Consider the following 19,002-nt stretch of genomic DNA (forward strand, 5'->3'; position numbering starts at 1 on the left):
TCTCTTAGCTTTTGCTTGTCTGTAAAGCTTTTGATTTCTCCATCGAATCTGAATGAGATCCTTGCTGGGTAGCGTAATCTTGGTTGTAAGTTCTTCCCTTTCATCACTTAAAGTATATCATGCCACTCCCTTCTGGCTTGTAGAGTTTCTGCTGAGAAATCAGCTGTTAACCTTGTGGGTGTTCCCTTGTATGTTATTTGTTGTTTTTCCCTTGCTGCTTTCAATAATTTTTCTTTGTCTTTAATTTTTGCCAATTTGATTACTATGTGTCTTGGCGTGTTTCTCCTTGGGTTTATCCCGTATGGGACTCGCTGCGCTTCCTGGACTTGGGTGGCTATTTCCTTTCCCATGTTAGGGAAGTTTTCGACTATAATCTCTTCAAATATTTTCTCGGGTCCTTTCTCTCTCTCTTCTCCTTCTGGGACCCCTATAATGCGAATATTCTTGTGTTTAATGTTGTCCCAGAGGTCTCTTAGTCTGTCTTCATTTCTTTTCATTCTTTTTTCTTTATTCTGTTCCGCAGCAGTGAATTCCACCATTCTGTCTTCCAGGTCACTTATCCGTTCTTCTGCCTCAGTTATTCTGCTATTGATTCCCTCTAGTGTAGTTTTCATTTCAGTTATTGCATTGTTCATCTCTGTTTGTTTGTTCTTTAATTCTTCTAGGTCTTTGTTAAACATTTCTTGGATCTTCTCGATCTTTGCCTCCATTCTTTTTCCAAGGTCCTGGATCATCTTCACTATCATTATTCTGAATTCTTTTTCTGGAAGGTTGCCTATCTCCACTTCATTTAGTTGTTTTTCTGGGGTTTTATCTTGTTCCTTCATCTGGTACATAGCCCTCTGCCTTTTCATCTTTTCTATCTTTCTGTGGATGTCTGACTTGGCTTTTATCCCAAGTGGATGTTTTGCCTCAGGAAAGCCCCTGCCCTAGAGGTGAGCCCAATTAGCCTGCCCCTGAGGTGAGCAGCCCTGGGTGGGATCTCACCAGGAGAAATGCTCTTTGGCAAGTTCTAGAGAACTTTGTCACGAAGGCCCCAAGAGAATCTCCTTAGATGAGGCCATCCGTGGAGCTGCTGCCAGCCAAGAGGAGGGCTTTCTGCCTGAGGGACGAGGAGCCCCTCCTCTATGGCCGGCCCATCGCCCCACAGACTCAGGAGAGCCAGGGGGCGAGGCCCAGAGGGCAGGATGCATGGGCTTTGGAGTGGGAGGTGGAGTTCGGATCCCAGCTCTGCTGTGTTCTGGTAACCGTGTGACTTTGGGCAACTTAATTCAGCCCTGAACCCATTTCCCCATCTGGAAGAGGAGACTGCTGTCTCTTCAAGTAGCCGAGGACTTGAAGTAACGATGGGGACGGCTGGAGCATGGAAGCCAGCACAGGAATGGTGGCCCTTGTGTTGTCACAGAAGGTTGTCACTCAAACCGACCTCAGAGGTCATTGAGACCAGCCGGTGGTTTGCAAATCCTCCTGAGCTACGGAGCCTCGTATGGACACTTGTTATGCAGACCAGGAAAAGCACATTTGGGGTGGGGAGGTGGGGCTGGGGCACTGGAGGAGCCCTGGACAGTCCCCTTCCCTCTCCACTGAGGCTCTGAGGAACACAGTTGAAAACTACAGAGTTGCTATATAGAAGAGGGAACGGAAGACCAGAGAAGGAAAGTAACTTGCCTGGGGTCACATAACCAGAATCCAGTTGCCTAATCCCAGTATTTCCCACCCCCCACTCATTGTGCTGGTCCCAGAAAGTAACTCGTAATAGAAAGCTGTTGCTGTAGTTCAGAGTATTGAACACAGATATCTCTAATTTCTGACATGATAGCCAGCTTCCATTATCTTTTTTTTTTAATTGAGTAGTTTGAAACATTTCCTACTCTATGTGCAGATAAAAGTTGGGTAGAATCAGGAAAAAAAAAAAGAACCAAGTCTTTCTTGACTTGCTTCTGCATTGGCATCTTGTGTCAGCTTTTAGTGTTTTAAATACCCTCTCCTGTTAAACCTTTGATCTCTACCATTTGTTTCCTTGGGTTGTAGCTGGAAGAGAGTGTTCTTAACCCACCCTGCCACCTGCTACAGGACCACCCGCCCAGGTACAGTCTGCCTCTTGGATTCTCCTCTTCTTTCTGGCCCTGGGACTAGGCTGGCTCCCAAAGGGGCATGTATACTGGGGCAGCGGGTGGGGTTGGACCGAGCTCCAGGGTACAGGGACAGGCATTTCCTCTGCTCATGCCATACTCATGCCTCCCTTGCTCAGTGGTATATTTTCACTGAGAAAGGGAGTGAAGGCTTTGGAATTACTTCCTTAACCAGGGCCCCTTGCATTGACAAGAGGCCGAGCAGGGCGTGCACTGAGCCCCAGCTGTGCAGACAGAAAGCCTCACATCTAGCACCAAACTCAGGGCAAGATACCTGAGCCTCACTTTCCTCCTCTGTAAAATGGGGTAACGTTTGCCCCATGTCTGGACTCCCCATTTCCCTGCTCTGGATGATAGGGGGTACCATACAAGGGATCCTAGGGAAGATTCAGTAGGTGATGTCCACCAAAGTGCTTCATCAGCTACAAAGTCCCAAGCAAACAGGAGGACTTTTCAACACCATTAAGATCATGCAGCCTGGCTTCCCAATGGGCCCTTACTGCTCCTCACCGCGGGGTCTAGTGCATCTCACTGACCCAGGAGCACAGAAATCACACTGAAGTGTCTTGGCATCAGTGCTTGTGTGGATATGCTACTCCTGATGAGGTCGGGAGTCCGTCCCTCGAAAGCAGAGCCAGGGGCTTTGTGTGCAAGCAGGATGGTGCTTCCTGCCTGGGGTTAGGTGATCCTTCGGGCATCTTATTTTAAAGTTCCAACGTGGCTGGTCTCTGACACATGGGAGGAACTGAAAGTGGGGTTGTTTCTGCTCAGAAATTAAAGCTCAAGGACTTATGGTTTTGGAACCAGAGCGACCTGTGTTTGAGTCCCAGCTCTGCCACTTTCCAAGTAGCTGACCTTCAGCACGTGACTTCTGTTCGTCAGGTTTCAGCTTCCTCATCTGTGACATGGCGGTTCACAGTACCTGCTTCATCCAGTTGTATCAGTGAAGTGAGATCATACATGTGTAGCGCTTAGCACAATACCTGGCCCCATAATAGCTGCTCAGTTAAAGGCCACTGTTGGCGCTGTTAATGAGCCCTCAGTTGTTTGCATGAAACTCCAACTGACAGAACTGCTGGCCTAGGAGCCCAGAGTTACCCTCGATAATTCCTACCTTCCAGAAGTGTATACTTTAATTACAATCATGTGACCACCAAGTAATAGATTAACATTTTTAAGGTATTGGGGGTTTGGACTCCTACATATAAATTTGGAGGTGGGGGGGGTAGAAAATCAGTCCATAACACGTGTTCCCAGTATCAGAGCCAGGAGCCAGATCCCACTGTCAGATCCCCAAGTGAGCCTGTAATTCACACGGGGCCTTACTGAGCCCACCACTGAGTGTCTGTTACCACCTACACCCTAACCCCGCCTTACGTACCTCATTTGCTCTCCTTTTCCTCTTTGCTACAGGTGTTGAGACTAATTTCCTAGTGCATCTGGGGAAAGGAAGGGGCTGGGCCCTGGTGGGGCAGGGTAGCCACACCCCTTCACATCTCTGGGCTGATGTGCCAGGCTGTTAACAGGCATCTCTCTGATAGGCCCCTGTGACTCGCAGCCCTGCCAGAATGGAGGCACGTGTGTTCCAGAAGGACTGGACAGGTACCACTGCCTCTGCCCGCCGGCCTTTGGAGGGGAGGCTGACTGCAGTACGTGTGCACAGGACTTCCCAGACTCTGACGGAGCAGTGGAGCCGGGGCTCCTGCTTCTCACCTGCCACCCTTTTAGCTACTAGGTAGGAACTGGCCCTGGAGTTAGGGCCACCTGCTTTTCAAGCACACCGCTGATCTGATGTCTCAAATGATACACTGAGGGTTCCATGAAGAAGTAACTCAGGTGGTGGAGCTCTGGGTAGGACACGGCTCCTGGCTTCTTAGCTTTAGAATGGCTGCTGCTTGATCTGTGAGCCTCGCGGAGCCCGGCTGCAGGCTGGAGCTGGCCGAACTGGGTCCTGGTTCTGGGCTGAGTCTCTTCTCCCCTCTTCCAAGAAGAGGAGGAGTGAGAAGCTTCAACCCCTTTTGGTTTTAAAACTGTGAAATGAAGATTATAACTGGCTTTACCCCCTACGGTTATGGGAGTTTGAAATAAGATTCTTAGCACAATGCTTGACACATAGGACGGGACTTGTTAAATAGTAACTTTTTAAAAACTGTAGTGCTGGGTCAATTGGAGACGTATATGGGAAAAAAAATATATCTGTTGACTCCCTACCTCACAAGCTACACAAAAAATCAAGTCCAGATGGATCATAGATTTAAATGTAAAAGGCAAAGTTGTGAAGCTTCTGGAAGAAAACATAGGAGCATATCTTCATGATCTTGGGGTAGACAAAGATTTCTCCAACAGGACACAAGAAGCACTAACCATAATGGGAAAAAGTTATAGATTCTATTTTTCTTTTGAAAGAGTAGTGAGCTGGAGACACTTGGTAGGAGCCAGGGAGCTCTGTGTCCGGCCGTGTCTAACCCTGTGACCTGCACTGGTCACTAGGCCCTGAAGCCGCTGTGTCAGTGTCCCATCTCCCTCCTGGGAGGGAGGTGGCTCCGGCTCCACGTGGCGGCTGGGGAGGTCCCGGGTGGGACAGTGGTCTGCATGCTCCACAGCGTGACGGCCGCTGTGATCCTGGCAGCCCCGAAGCTGAGCCTGGAGTGCAGAGCCGACGTGCTCTTCCCGCTGGCCGGCTCGGCGGCTGCCACCCCGGAGGGCTTCCTGTGGGCCAAGGCCTCCGTGAAGCAGTTCGTGCCGGCGGCGCTGAGCGAGGACTCCCGGGCGCGCATGGGCGTGGCCCGCTACGGCGCCGAGCTGGCCGTGGCCGTGACCGTGACCATGGGCGAGTACCGGGACGTGCGGACCTGGTCAGGAGCCTCGACCACCTGCGCTTCGGTGGCGGCGGCACCCTGACAGGCCGGGCCCTGAGGTAGGCGGCAGAGCGCTGCTCCCGGAACGGGCCTGGACCGGCCCCGCAGGGCCATGGTCCTGATGACCGAGGCGCGCTCTCAGGACCAGGTGGCCGGCCCGGCGCGTTTCGCCAGGGCCCGGGAGCTGCTCCTGCTGGGCGTGGGCAGCGAGGCCGTGCGGGCGGAGCTGGAGGAGGTCACGGGCAGCCCGGAGCGCGTCATGATCTACGCCGGCCTGCAGGACCTGTTCGGCCAAATCCCGAAGCTGCGGGGAATGCTGTGCATCAGCAGCGCCCAGGTAAGGACCAGGCCTGCACCGGCGCCAGCTGCGGGCCAGCCTCGCCCGACCCGGGGGCCAGCTGGCCAGTGGCAGGCCCTTCCTCCCTTTGGTAGCGACTTAACCAGGGCCTGTACTGGGGGGCGCAAGCACAGCCCGACTCTTCTATATGCTAGCCTTGTGATGAGTAACTTCTCGCTTTACTGGTCAGTAAAATTGGACTAATAGTAGTACCTCCAGAGGGGCTTTTGTGAGGGTTAAGTAAGACAAGCAACATACACACTAGTACACAGTAAGCTCAGAATGTACGCTCAGAATGGTAGGTATTGCTATTTATTATTATTTGTTATTTATTATTGTTAATAAGGAGTTCTGAATCTTCAGTCTTCAGCTGAAATGTCGCTCCTCAGAGGAGCCCTGACCCCATCCTTGCCCACCCATGTCGCCCCTGCTGGTCCCTCTCACAGCACCCTGCTCCTTTCCTCCATGGCTGCTCACATAGTTTGTAATTCTTTGTTGGTTTCATGTTTGTCAGCCCATCAAGGACAGGCATTGGCAGTTTTGTCCACATGGTATAATCAGTGCCTTGTGTACAGTGCACGGCCCATGGAGGGCGCTCCGTAATGGCATAGATGAGGCCCCAGAGCTCAATGGCTTACGCACAGTGGACGTTTATTTCTCTCACATAACAGTTCAGAGGTGAGCGCCCAGGGCGCCCAGCAGGGTGGCTTGGCTATCTTGCGGTTCCACCTCTGACTTCAGGGTCACTGTTTCTCAGACAGCAGGAAGAGGCAGAGGGGAAGTGGAAGGCAAGCAGCTTCCTTTTGAGGACATAACTTGGAAATTGCACAATTACTTGCAATCACAACCCATTATATAGAACTTGTCATGTGGCCACACCCGGCTGCCAGGGAGGCTAGGAATGTGGTCTAGCTGAGCATTCACGTGTCCTGCTGCCATTCTAGGAGAGGGTGGAGGACGGATACTGCAGTGGACAGACAGCAGACCGGCTGACCTGGGCTCCGCTCACCCCAGAGCAGTCCTCACTTTGCTGCCCCCTGAGGTCCACTCTGCTTGTTCTACAGGCTGCCAGGCCCAGTCGCTGGACCTGGTCTTCATGTTGGACGCCTCGGCCTCTGTGGGGCCCGAGGACTTCGCCCAGATGCAGAGCTTCGTGAGAAGCTGTGCCCTCCGGTTTGACGTGAGCCCTGACGTGACACAGATGGGCCTGGTGGTGTATGGCGGCCGGGTCCAGACAGCCTTTGGGCTGGACCCCCGGCGCTGCAGCACTGCGGGCCAGGAGCCAGGCCCCCTACCTGGGTGGGGTGGGCTTGGCAGGCACGGCCTTGCTGCACATCTGTGACAAGGTGATGACGGTCCGGAGGGGCACCCGGCCTGGTGTCCCCAAGGCTGCGGTGGTGGTCACGGGTGGGAGGGGGCAGAGGGCGTGACCGTCCCTGCCCAGAAGCTGAGGGACAACGGTGTCTCTGTCTTGGTGATGGGCGTGAGGCCCGTCCTGAGGGAGGCACTGCGGAGGCTCACAGGTCCCCGGGACTCCCTGATCCACGTGGCAGCCTACGCAGACCTGAGGCACCACCGGGACACATTCATCGAGTGGATATGCAGAGGTGAGTGGGGGGCGATCCACACCCTCGGGGCCGCCTCCGAGGGAGGACCTCAGCCCGAGCCTTCATGTACATCATTACAGGGACAGCAACTCCTCCCAACTGCCGGGCGCTTTCCACATGCCGGGCTTTATGCTAAGTGCCACACTCACACGAAACTGCAGGAGGCATGCACAACTGGCCCCATTTGACATTTAAGGTGCAGAGAATTTAACACAGGCACCTCTTCCCAAACTTGAGAACGTGTGCACCCCACTTAAAAAGAAGACGTCATTAGGATACGCATAGGACCCCGGGTTGGCACTGACCTTGGTAGGAGCAGACACAGCCAGGACAGCCTGACTCCAAGCCTTCCTTTTGCCAGTGACATCCTTTCCACTTTTTAAAAAGTATGTGACCATAATAATAACAATAAGCACTGCTGTGTGCATGGTCCGTCCGAGAGAGGGAGTCTCTGTACACGTGTAGGAAAGCTGGATGGAAGTCGGGTCTTTGACCGGCCATGCAGTATGGGGCCCAACTAACCTGTGGCTCAAAGGCCCATGGAGCCACTAAGATGTGTAAGACTGCTCTGGTGGCCTCGCCTGTGTACTGGGCTTCCTTAGAGCAGGGTCTTTGGGGCCAGCCCAGGCTGGGTCTGCTGGCACGTGCTCCCTTGCAGAAGCCAAGCGGCCAGTTAACCTCTGCACACCCAGTCCGTGCGTGAGCGAGGGCACCTGCGTCCTGCACAACGGGAGCTACCTCTGCAAGTGCCGGGATGGCCGGGAGGGGCCGCACTGTGAGAGCCGTGAGTGGGGCGCCTGCGTGCACTCGGGAGCTGGGGTGCTGTTCTGAGTCCTCCTGAGCCCCAGGGCCACAGCCAAAGGAGGCTCTAGGGCGTCAGTGGAGGGAATCAATCATTTGTTCGTTCATGCAGGAAACATTTAGTGGGTGCCTCCTACATCCCAGGTGCCATTCTAGGTGCGGGGAACAGAGCAGGAAGCAGGACAGAGAGAATCTCTGCCCTCATGGAGCTTCCGTTCTAGTGAGGGAGATAGCAAATAAGTACAGCATGTAGTGTATTAGATGGTGCTGAGCACACTCTAATTGATGAAAATTGATGACTGGGAGGGAGGAGCAAGTGGACACGGCGTAACTGGAAGGCAGGCAGAGGATGTGGGCACGGGTACAGGTGGGTGGGTACATGTGGCGGTGGGAGTCGGTGGGAGTTCCAAGCGTTTCTGTTTGCTCAGCTGACAGTGAGGATGGGGAGACATGGGGGTTGAGGAGGGAAGAGAACTAGTAACTGTCTAGGGGAGAAGGGGACTAGAGTAAGGACATAGAGAGTGATTGCTGGGCAGCACTCCGGCCCACCTGGGGCCGCTGTTCATGCATTTAAAGTTAGAACAGCAGCGGCAGCCAGAGGATGATTCCCATTGGAGCCCTGGGTTTTCAGGCACTGGTAGAGGTGGGCTTCCTGATACCAGGCGTGATGTGAGGGGCACCTCTTCCTTGGCTTACGGAGTAAGAGCAAGGCATGATGGGGCCCGTGAGGAGGCAGCTAGTTGGTTGAGAAGAGGACTCAGACACTCCTCGTGTCCTCGAAGTTCACTTCTTTCCCAGGGGCCTTGAGAGGAGACGCCCCCAAGGCACGTGGCCCCAGCCAAGAGCCTGCAGGAGGGCAGCAGCTGCCCCCCTCCCAGCTGCTACCAAGAAGGCCTGGGTCCCCTGGGCGCTGAAAGGGGGCCTGCCCTCAGCGGAGCATCCCGTCTCGTGGGGTCCTTTGCGTGTCTGCCTTCAGCCCTGTCCGGAACCCTCCTGCCCACTCTCCTGACCCAGGGCGAAGAGAGGGCCCAGCTGCAGACACTGCTGCCTAGGGACGCGGTAGCAGCTGATTTCCCCCCTAACGACGACGTTGAAAACTCTTCAGGTGTAAGTACTTACTTTGCTGACCTAGTTGAGTGCTGCTGAGCTGGTGTCATCTGCCACCTTTCCCCTGAGGAGGAACAGAGGAACCTGGAGGCTTTTGATGGCCTGTTTGAAGCTCACTTTTCCCAACAACAGATGCTAAGTGGAACGTTGTTGGGACAGTCATGCCCAACAGAAGGCAGTGACGAGAGTGTCACTCGGACCCCTGACGTGGTGGCATTTCAAGATAGAGGGTGGACCTTTAAACACATCTTTCTCCTAAGATGTCCCAGGTGGATTCATTCTTAGTTTGAAAAGGGGCTTGAGTGGCATTTGTGACTTGTTTTGGTGACTGGATCCGCGTCTGGGAGTTGGAAAGGCCCCAGACTGGAAGGTGACTGATTAAGCAGCTGTTTGCCCTTGGGGGAGGGACTGAGTGTGCAAACAGCCCTGGTCTCGAGGGGCCACGTGAGCTGGGCCTGGGCACTGGGCAGCATTCCCTTCGAGGGGCTTCTCAGCCTTTACTTAGGAGGGTTAATTGTGGGGTGTTTCTTGAGTGCTTGTCTTACTCTGCCCTTTGGGGGCAGAAAGGAGTAGAATTCTTTTTTTTTTTTTTTTTTCAATTATTTTTGGTTGCATTGGGTCTTCATTGCTGCGCACGGGCTTTCTCTAGTTGCGGTGAGCGGGGGCTACTCTTCGTTGCAGTGCACGGGCTTCTCATTGTAGTGGCTTCTCTTGTGGAGCACGGGCTCTAGGCACACGGGCTTCACTAGTTGTGGCACGTGGGCTCAGTAGTTGTGGCTCATGGGCTCTAGAGCGCAGGCTCAGTAGTTGTGGCGCACGGGCTTAAGTAGCTCTGCGGCATGTGGGATCTTCCCGGACCAGGGCTCGAACCCATGTCCCCTGCATTGGCAGGTGGATTCTTAACCACTGGGCCACCAGGGAAGCCCCAGGAGTAGAATTCTTAAACTCAATCAATATAGAACAAAGAAACTTGGAGGAGTTTTGTTTTTTTTAGGCGTAGATCTTATGCTGCTTGGTTTTAGGTTTTTTTTTTAAGACCTGGTTTTGAAAGGAATATTTCAAGAAGTAATGTTGGTTATTTAACAGGAGTTTTTGTACCTAAATGGCAAAGAGGCTTATTAGTTGGAATATTTTCTGGTGAACCAGATATTTCCTTACCCCACAGTATTTAGGAATCAATTCTCCCCCTGGGTGGTCGTGTTGGGAGTTGGGTTTTTGGTAGAAGCCTTTGTAGATCTCTGATTTAAATCCAAATACTATATCACAGTTTTTATTTTTAAAGTAAATACCTTAATGTGATGTTTTATAGGCAAACATTCAAGGCTACCTTGGTTTAAGTACTGCTTAGCTTTAAGAACTTTAGGATTTCTGGTGCAAGAAAAGTACTTGAAAGGTCACCACCATGGTTCTGTTAGACGTTAAAAAGTCCTGTGTGCCAAGCACTGTGCATGACAGTCATTTGCGTTCAAGGGATATTTTCATTCCTATTATTGCTTTTGCCTTGGCAGAAGGTGACATCAGAGCAGGGTCACATGCCCACCTGGCAGGTGCTGATAGGTGATGTCAGAATTTACATGAACCCCTTGTCTTTATATTAACAGCAGTTTAATCGTTTCATAGCGTAGGCTTTTTGTCTGGTTCAGGGCTGACATTTTGATGTCCTATTTGAATTGGACTTAAAAAAAAAAAAAAAAACCCGCAAAACTGTGGTCCCTGGGCTTACATATCAAAGGCTTTACTGTTTCTATTTTTAGGTCCCAGCCCTTGAAACTTTTTTACCTTTTCTAGTGAAGGTGTGAAGAGTTCAACCCTTTTGGGGTCCCTGTAGCTGCAGAGGGAATTCCTAACAAGATAGCCTTAAGTGATCTTTTCCCAGCCAACCCTTTTTCTTTCTTTTAAAATAAATTGGCTTTTAATTACACATGTAATATATAAATATGTTCTCCTTGGAAAAACTTAAACACTACAGATAGATCATAAATCTTTTATTTTCTCCAAATGATCCTTATTCCAGCCAACTTGCTAAATGCTCTGGTTCTATTAGTTGATTATTTGATTCTCTTGCTTTTTTAGAAAGATAGCATTTACAAGTAATAACAGGTTTGTCTCTTCCTTTTGAAATCTTATACTGCTTTTTCTTGTCATCTTGCATTGTCTAGAACCTTCAGAATAATGTTTTAAAAAGGTAGTGGTAACAGCATGCATCTGGTTCTTGACTTGAAGGGACTTTTTCATCATTATATGTTATTTTCTGTGGATAACTTGGTAAGGAATGTTTACTTCTATTCTTAGCTTACAAAGAGTGTTTATTAATTAGGAGTGTTGAGACTTGTGGTTTGCTTTTCTGCTTCCTTTCAGAAGATGTTTTTTCACATTTAATCGGTTAATATGATAAATTACCCATTAGTGTATTTTCAGTTGTTGAACCACCTTTGATTTCTTGGATGAATGCTGTCTGGTCACAATACCTGATTCTTTAAGCACTGTTGAATTTCATTTGCCAATATTTTAAAGCTTTTTTTCATCTGTGTTCAAAAATGAGATTGTTTGCTTTTCTTTTGCAATGTGTGTTAGCATAGCTCTGATACAAAATTCTAACTTTCTAAAATGAAAAATATATAGTCCTCAAACGTTCAAGCTGCTATATTCATAGTGTTTTCTTGTAATTTAAAAAGTCTTGTCAGTATCTGTACTTAAGGCCTCCTTTTCAGTTCTGCCATTTAATACTGCCCTAGGCTGTCTTTTTATTGTATTCGCCTTTTCAATGAGCCAGAAATTTGGTTTTGTCATTTTTAAAACCAGCATGTTTATGCTATAAACTTAATTACTACTACTAAGGCAACTTTCCAGGTATTGGTACCTTTTTTCCCCCCCAAGAATTATTTAGGAGTGTGTTTAATTTCTAGGAGTACTGACTTTAAGTCACTTATGTATGATCAGCTTCTAAAGATGTTTCCCTTGTGTTAATTTTACTATTAAAATCTTCTTTCAGCCTTACCTATGCTACTTGATTTAAGGAGGCTTAAGGTCTCCTGCTAAGATCCCACCTTGTAGTTCTACCAGTTTTTACTGCACATAGTTTGAAGTTCAGTGCATAAATAACCATGATGTTTCCCCCCTTGAAGTAGAAGTCTACCAGGCCTTGCCCCAAGTCGTTCCATGAAATACAAGAAAATACAATGAACAAACATTTTATTAAAAAAAAAAAAAAAAAAAAACTAACTCACCACTTGGGACACCAAGTGTTTATGACAAAGGAAATAAATGCCCTGGGATTAGAAAGACAATAAGACTCAAAAGACCTTTAGTTCTCAGGAACCAGTGTTAAAAAAACTCTGATTCAGAACCCCCAGAAATGAGGCTGAGAGATGATAGGTGATATGTTCCAACCTGTGTTAACCAGTGCCATCAGAAGAGAAGAACGGGCAACACAAAGAACAGCACTGCCAATTTTAAGAGAAGAAAGAGACCACCAGAAACAAAATTCGCCCCTTTTTTCTTGGAAAGGGCCTGGACATAGAGCACAACTTAAAAAAACGGGGACTAAGAGAACATTATATTAAATAACTCTTCTCTTAAAAATCACCTCACCACAGGACTGAATCTGTAAACACAGGGTAATCTTGTTTCTATGGTAATGTAAAATGTCAGTTAAATCTCAAAAGACACTTTTCACTGTTCTAAATTACAGGATTTTAAACATCTTTTTTTCTATTTAATACAGCATCACTTAAAATTTTATTTAAAAGCAATTGGTTCTGGCCTGCTTTAGCCTGAAAAAAAGTCCTTAATTTACTGGGAACAGTGCCTCAGCTTGGTCCCAAATGTTTTCCCCGTTACCATTTCTCAAAAAACCATAGGTGGTTTTACACACTTGAAGACAAGGACGGTTTAACCCCTGACAGACAGACACTGCTAAGAATCAGATAGGAGATGACAGTCAGGAGTTTAGACCTTCTCAATCACCAAAGCCATGTGATCAGTGGGACAGGGCCCTAATTTTTCTCTTCCACCAAAGTCTCCACATCAGAATCTTTTCACTTAAAAACCTTGATAAGGCAATTGCTGAAAACTTCAAGGAAGAAACACAGAATACCCCTAAATACAGCAATGTAATGTTTACAACCAATAGACTTAGGTCTCCAAAAAAGTCTTTTTTGTTGTCGTATTATTTCCTTTGGCCCTGCGAAGGGACAGAGCCTCCTCTTAGCTGAAGTTTTCCATTCATAGAACCCCAGTCCTTCCTTTTGCTTGTAAACAGACTCACCCTTTTACAGAGTTGCTGCTTTAACGAAGACTGTAACGAAGCAGGATTGTCACCAAGGTCCACATTGACAGCAGAGTCTCTAGATGAAGTTTGTTTCCTAACTTGCTCCTTTCTTCTCCCATTCCTAGGGTACCATTCAAACACCAGCATCCCCCCCAAAAGAAGAAAGTTAGTTTTCCTCTGTAGCCAACCTACATATTCCTAGAAGAAGCCAGGAATAGAGATGCCAATTAAGTAAGGTTCAACCCCTGTGTGTCCCCCACTGCTTGGAGCACGTGTTCAGAGATTTTTGAGGCCATGGAGCAGCAGAGAGGGGGGTGAGTGATGTCTGCCGTGGCAGTGAGGTGGCAGTGGCTCATGTGCATGCACGGATTTAATACTTAGTCATTGGTGCAGGTGCCTCAAAATATCTCCTGCAGGTAATAAGCAGGATAAAAATAAGGAGCAGAGTTTGCCAAAAACACAGGCAGCTCTAGGCTCGCTCTTTACTGTATAAATGAGTCAAGGATTCATAACACTTTTTGTCTAGCCCTCAGGGAAAAACCCAGCAATGGCATCGGCTCCCTGTTTACGCCTTACTGAGCCTTTGCCACCAGCTGGCCGGATGGCTTTAGGCAAATCCGTCACCTGTCTGAATCTGCTTCTTTAGTTTTCATGGCAGAAGTCCTTCAGAGTCACTGAGGTTTTTTTTAATTGGAAAACTGTCCAGCCCCAGCCTGTCTCTGAACTGCAGCTCTCCCCCGGACTCTACTGATAATCACGTGGCGGGCAGTGCAGGGATTCACGCGCCCTCAGGCTGACTGGTAAGGACACTGAACCAAGCGCAAGCACCCTTCTGGTTGGTCAATGCCAAAGGCACAGCAAAGCCCCCGCCCCTGCCCCTTCCTGCTGAGGGCAGAGCACTCACTCGAAGCAGGAAAGTGCCACCCGCATCAGAAGGGGGCCCCCACTGTAGTGACAGTTCTGCTGTCCACCCGTGGCCCTGAAGGAGGCCGGGAATGACCGCTTACCTTGGCTTTCTGGAGGACGGTGCCTTTGCCCGTGACCATGACCGACAGAGGCCTGTTCTTGAGCGCAGTTGCGGAGTTGACTGGGGTACAGTCTGGGGCAGGAGTCGGGGTGGCAGCTTTGGGCTGTGGTGACAGGAGAGAGGGAGGGCTGAATTCAGGGCGGGGAGGGGTGACCCCGTCCCCAAGCCCATTCCAGGAGGCCCTGCAAGCAGCTCAGAGGAATGCGGCTCCCGAACTCACGCGGGGGCTCACGTTCTCCAGGTGGGTGGTGTCTACGGTCGTGCCCAGCGTCACGGGCCCGGCCTCGGCCTTCTTCAGGCTGTCCTTCACCTCCACGATGCTGAGCTCCAGGTCCACACGCCTGCGCTCCTCCACCCTGCACTCCTCGTCGATCTCCTTCAGCTTCTCCTCCAGGCCGGCCGCCGCCCCCTTGTCTGCAGAGAGAAGCCAGTCGGCTGCAGGGAACAAACAGCCCTTCAGCCAGAAGCCCCACCAGGGGGAGGCAGGATTCGCACACGCTCTGCCAGAACGGGACCCCAAGTGGCCCCGGACCACAGCTCTGGCTCCAACACTCAGGGCTGGGATGGGCCTCTATGTGGTGGGCGGCCTCCCAGCCCAGGTCCTGTGTCCGCACTCCACAGAGGCTGGGGAGGCCCTGGAAGAAGAGCTCTGCCTTCACAAGAGGGCCCGAACCTGAGTCCTAAGTCCCTTCTGGTAGAGAGACTCCCAGTTGTTTGGATACCTGCTATTGTGACAGCGACCCCAAAGGGACAGAGAAGCTTTATTAATGACCCTTGGAGGACGGCTGGGCCGTTGCAACCTGCCCCACACGGTTCCCTCCATCCTTCTGGCGCGTGCTGCTTCCCTGGGCCTAGTGGAGCAGTGGTCCTCAGCCCTGGCACCTTCTCAGCCCTGTTTTATGCTTCCCTCTTCACCCTGGAGTTCTCAGGTTGGTCCTGTAGCACCAAGAAATGACGACTTATGAAGAGTCAATCCTAGGATCTCGCTGCTAGAGCAGAGGATGGTACCACATGTGTTCAATATAGAATCCTGAGCATGAGCGACTGCTAACGAGGAGGAGTGATGAAAGTTCTGAAATTGACTGCGGTGATGGCTGCACAACTCTGTGAATATACTGAAAACCACCTGTAAATGGGTTATCGTATGGTCTGTGAATTCTCTCTCGATAAAGATGTAATATTAAAAAAAACCCAAAAAACCAGTGGGTCACTTTGTGCCCCCATGACCTTCCGCCACCAATCATGTTATAAGCTTCCCAGAGAGCATGTTATAAGCTTCCCAGAGAGCCCAAACCTGTTTGTTAGTGTGAGTCTGCAGTTTAAATATTAACTGAGCCCAGAGTTACTCTCTGAAAACGAAGTCAAATGCTGCTGAAAGGTCTTGGGAGACACAAGGTGCTAGGAAACGGCTGAAGAATGGTAAGAGGATGACTTGGAAAATAATCTACAAGGATTCAGATTTCTTTAAAATGAACACAAACTTAAGGTGCTTGTAAAGAAATGACCAGATGAGGCATTAGAGATGTGGTTAATGTGGAAACCATGACCCCGGGCTCCCGTCAGCCAGCCCAGATGGCAGGAAAAGACCTTGGCACTGCATTAGAAGATGGGCCAAGAAATATTCATTTGTTTTAAGTGCGAATCAAACATTTCAGGTCTAAACACATAATTTTTAGAGAATTTCCTCCTTTCACCAGCTTTTCCAACTACGTCCTGGTACAGAACAGCGACCCTTCAGACAGGCTGGAGGGGGAGGGCTTTGCAGGGAGCATCCACCAGTGCCAAAGGCTGACGGGGCTGCAGCCCAGGTGCACAGATCCGGATTCTTCCCCCGGAAAGCCCAGGCCCCTCCGCGGGCCCTCTCTGCTGGGGGGGCCCCTTACCTGTACACTTCAACAGGGCCTCCTTCAACTCCCGTTTCTCCCTCCGGAGCTGAGCCAGGTGCCCCCGGATTTCTTCCTTCTTCTTCTCAAGCCTCTCCTTCTCCTCTGTGTACCGCTTCACCTCGGCTTCTGTCCTGTTCTTGCCAAGTTTGATCTCTACAGACCCAGAGAGGGGAACCCCTGGGTCAGCCAGGCTGGCCCCCGAGGGCTGTCCCACCCCACTCCACAAGCTCAGACGGAACCCAGGGCTTTGGTAGTAGATTAGAGCTGGATGCCAGGCCAGCCTAGCACGGACGGAAAAGGAAATGGGGCCCATCCTTTCTTTGCTGTGTGACGTTGGGCAAGTCCTTCACCTCTCTGAGCCTCTGTTTCCTCATCTGAAAGGTAGGGAATTGGGCTAACTTCTCCAAGCCCTTTCTAAAACCTTCAACTCTTATCTAGCACGGGCACCTGCATTGGTTGCCTTCAACCTGTCTTTCACAGGTGGGCTGGCCCCGGCTGGGGCGACGGGCACAGTGTCAGGGCAGCTCGGTGGGAAGGAGATCTGCTGCTGTTCAGTCTGGATTTTGACTGCCGTGATTCCCAGGGACGGCTCCTCAGGTTCCTGACTCCCCTGCTGCATCTGCTTCGGGAGAAAGCAAACAGGACCCAGCTGGCCGAGGCACCCCAGAAGGTGAGGCCAGCTCACCTGCTGGGGGACCCCCTGTACCTGCAACTCGGGGTTCTCTGGAGACTTTACGAGGGGCTCATCGGGGGTGGGGTTCAGGTGTGCAGGGAGGGCCTCGGCCGGAGGGTCCGGCTGGGGCGGCGTGGGCGAGGGGGCCCGGGCCTGTGCACCGCCGGTGCCGTGCAGGAAGGACTTGACGGGCGTGAGGTCCAGGTATACGCGGTCGGGGTCAGGCTCACTCGGAGCATCTGTCGCAAGAGCAGCTTCCTCAGGGGCCTCCCCCTGCATAGGGAAGAGACGGGGGGGCTTCCTCCACTGCCTCGGCTCCCTGGGCTCCGGAGGGGGCCCTGCCGCAGGTCTCCTGTCCCCTTCCTTGTGCCGGAGTTCGCAGGGCCTCCTTCCCAGGGAACCTCCTGCTGAGCTGGAGTTAGAAGGCCTGGGTCTGCCATTCAAGAGCTGGGGGACCCAGGAGACAGTACTTCATCTTCCCGACCTCACTTCCTCATCTGGGGAGAAGAGACTAGTAGTACCTCCCTATCAGGTGGCTGGGATTAAATGAGATAACCCACAGGAGCCCTTAGCACAGAGGCCCATGCCCAGTGAAGGAGACCTGCTGTCAGGGTGATTATTGCACCTCAGCTATGAGCCTCAAAGGCTAATGGTGTCTGGACAGCTACACGTAAAAGAATGAGATAGAACGTTTCCTCATACCATATACAAAAATAATCTCAAAATGGATTAAAGACCTCAGTGTAAGACCTGAAACCATAAAACTCCTAGAAGAGAACATAGGCAGAACACTCTTTGACATAAATCATAGCAATATGTTTTTTGGATCTGTCTCCTAAGGCAAAAGAAATAAAAGGAAAAATAAACAAATGAGATCTAATTAAACTTAAAAGCTCTTGCACAGCAAAGGAAACCACTGATGAAATGAAAAGACAGCCTATGGAATGGGAGAAAATATTTGCATATAATATGGCCCACAAGGGGTTAATATCCAAAATATAGAAATAGCTCATACAACTCAATATAAAAAAAAAAATCAAAAAATGGGCAGAAGACCTGAACAGACATTTTTCCAAGGAAGACATACAGATGGCTCATAGGCGCATGAAAGGATGCTCAGTATCACTAATTATTAGAGAAATGCGAATCAAAACCACCACAAGATACCACCTCACACCTGTCAAGAGTGGCTATCTTCAAAAGCCTATAAATAACAAATGTTAGCAAGGATGTGGAGAAAAGGGAACCCTTGTGCACTGTTGGTGGGAATGTAAACTGGTGTGGCCACTATGGAAAACAGTACCGGAGGTTCCTCAAAACAGTAAAACAGAACTACCATCTGATCCAGCAATTCCACTCCTTGGTATATATCCAGAAAAAGCGAAAGCACTAATTTGGAAAGCTACACACACCTCAGTGTTCACAGCAGCACTATTTCCAGTAGCCAAGATATGGAAGCAACCCTAGTGTCCAACAGGTGAATGGATACAGAAGGTGTATGTATGCATTATATATGTGTGTGTGTGTGTATACACACACACACACACACACACACACGGAATATTACTCAACCATAAAAAAGGATGGAATTCTGGCATTTGCAGCAATATGGATGAACCTAGAGAATATTATGCTTAGTGAAATAAGTCAGAGAAAGACAAATACTGTATGATATCACTTGTATGTGGCATCTAAAAAATAATACAAATGAATATAGCAAAACAAACAGATTCACAGATACAGAGAACAAACCAGTGGTTACCAGTGGGGAGAGGGTAGGCAGGAAGGGCAAGATAGGGGTATGGGATTAAGAGATACAAACTGCTATGTATCAAAGAGATACAAACTGCTATGTTGATAAGCAACAAGGATATATTGTACAGCACAGGGAATTACAGCCATTATTTTGTAATAACTTTTAATGGCATATAATCTATGAAAATACTGACTCACTGTGCTGTAAACCTGAAACTAATAGAATATTGCAAATCAGCTATACTTCAATTTTCAAAAAAGGCTAATGGTGTTGCTGCTCCCCATCGCACCGCCACACCCCGCACCCCTGGCACTGACCAGGGTGATTAACCAGCTGTTTTATCTAGACAAGTCCCCAAGCCACGCAGACGGCACCACCCCACTATACAAAATATGACCTCATTGCGCCTCGGTTTCTGCACTGATGGCCCTGAGGGTGACCTGGAGTCCATTCCTCTTAGGGACCATCTAACGATCTCTGGCGTTGAGGCATTGAGGTCTGGCAGGAAGAGGACGGGCAGCCCCAGGCTGCAGCCCAGCCGGCGTCCT

At 50.0% G+C, this 19,002-nt stretch overlaps 2 protein-coding genes across 9 annotated transcripts in view; one reads left to right on the plus strand and one right to left on the minus strand.

Annotated features, from left to right (window-relative positions):
- VWA2 (von Willebrand factor A domain containing 2) overlaps nucleotides 1-7,765 on the plus strand; it is a 43,255-nt gene extending 35,490 nt beyond the window's left edge. The window contains 9 exon segments of the mRNA XM_068547917.1: nucleotides 2,032-2,087; nucleotides 3,674-3,781; nucleotides 4,762-4,977; nucleotides 4,980-5,064; nucleotides 5,066-5,312; nucleotides 6,376-6,584; nucleotides 6,586-6,743; nucleotides 6,746-6,934; nucleotides 7,593-7,765. Coding sequence (XP_068404018.1) covers nucleotides 2,032-2,087; nucleotides 3,674-3,781; nucleotides 4,762-4,977; nucleotides 4,980-5,064; nucleotides 5,066-5,312; nucleotides 6,376-6,584; nucleotides 6,586-6,743; nucleotides 6,746-6,934; nucleotides 7,593-7,765 — 1,441 coding nt within the window.
- A 4,305-nt stretch (nucleotides 7,766-12,070) lies between these two features.
- The window catches only part of AFAP1L2 (actin filament associated protein 1 like 2), a 97,254-nt gene continuing 90,322 nt past the window's right edge, over nucleotides 12,071-19,002 (minus strand). For 2 of the 8 annotated variants that reach the window (XM_068548610.1, XM_068548609.1), the window contains exons 14-18: nucleotides 16,473-16,971; nucleotides 16,023-16,178; nucleotides 14,360-14,574; nucleotides 14,120-14,242; nucleotides 12,071-13,233 (exon numbers count right to left, since the gene is read on the minus strand). In XM_068548610.1, the coding sequence (XP_068404711.1) occupies nucleotides 13,207-13,233; nucleotides 14,120-14,242; nucleotides 14,360-14,574; nucleotides 16,023-16,178; nucleotides 16,473-16,971 (1,020 nt within the window). In that variant the 3' untranslated portion in view covers nucleotides 12,071-13,206. The remainder of the gene's footprint in view (nucleotides 13,234-14,119; nucleotides 14,243-14,359; nucleotides 14,575-16,022; nucleotides 16,179-16,472; nucleotides 16,972-19,002) is intronic. The other 6 variants (XM_068548615.1, XM_068548612.1, XM_068548616.1 and 3 more) reach the window with 6 other exon arrangements.

The sequence above is a fragment of the Eschrichtius robustus genome, chromosome 7 (genome assembly GCF_028021215.1).
Source record: "Eschrichtius robustus isolate mEscRob2 chromosome 7, mEscRob2.pri, whole genome shotgun sequence".
NCBI classification, from domain to species: Eukaryota; Metazoa; Chordata; class Mammalia; order Artiodactyla; family Eschrichtiidae; genus Eschrichtius; species Eschrichtius robustus.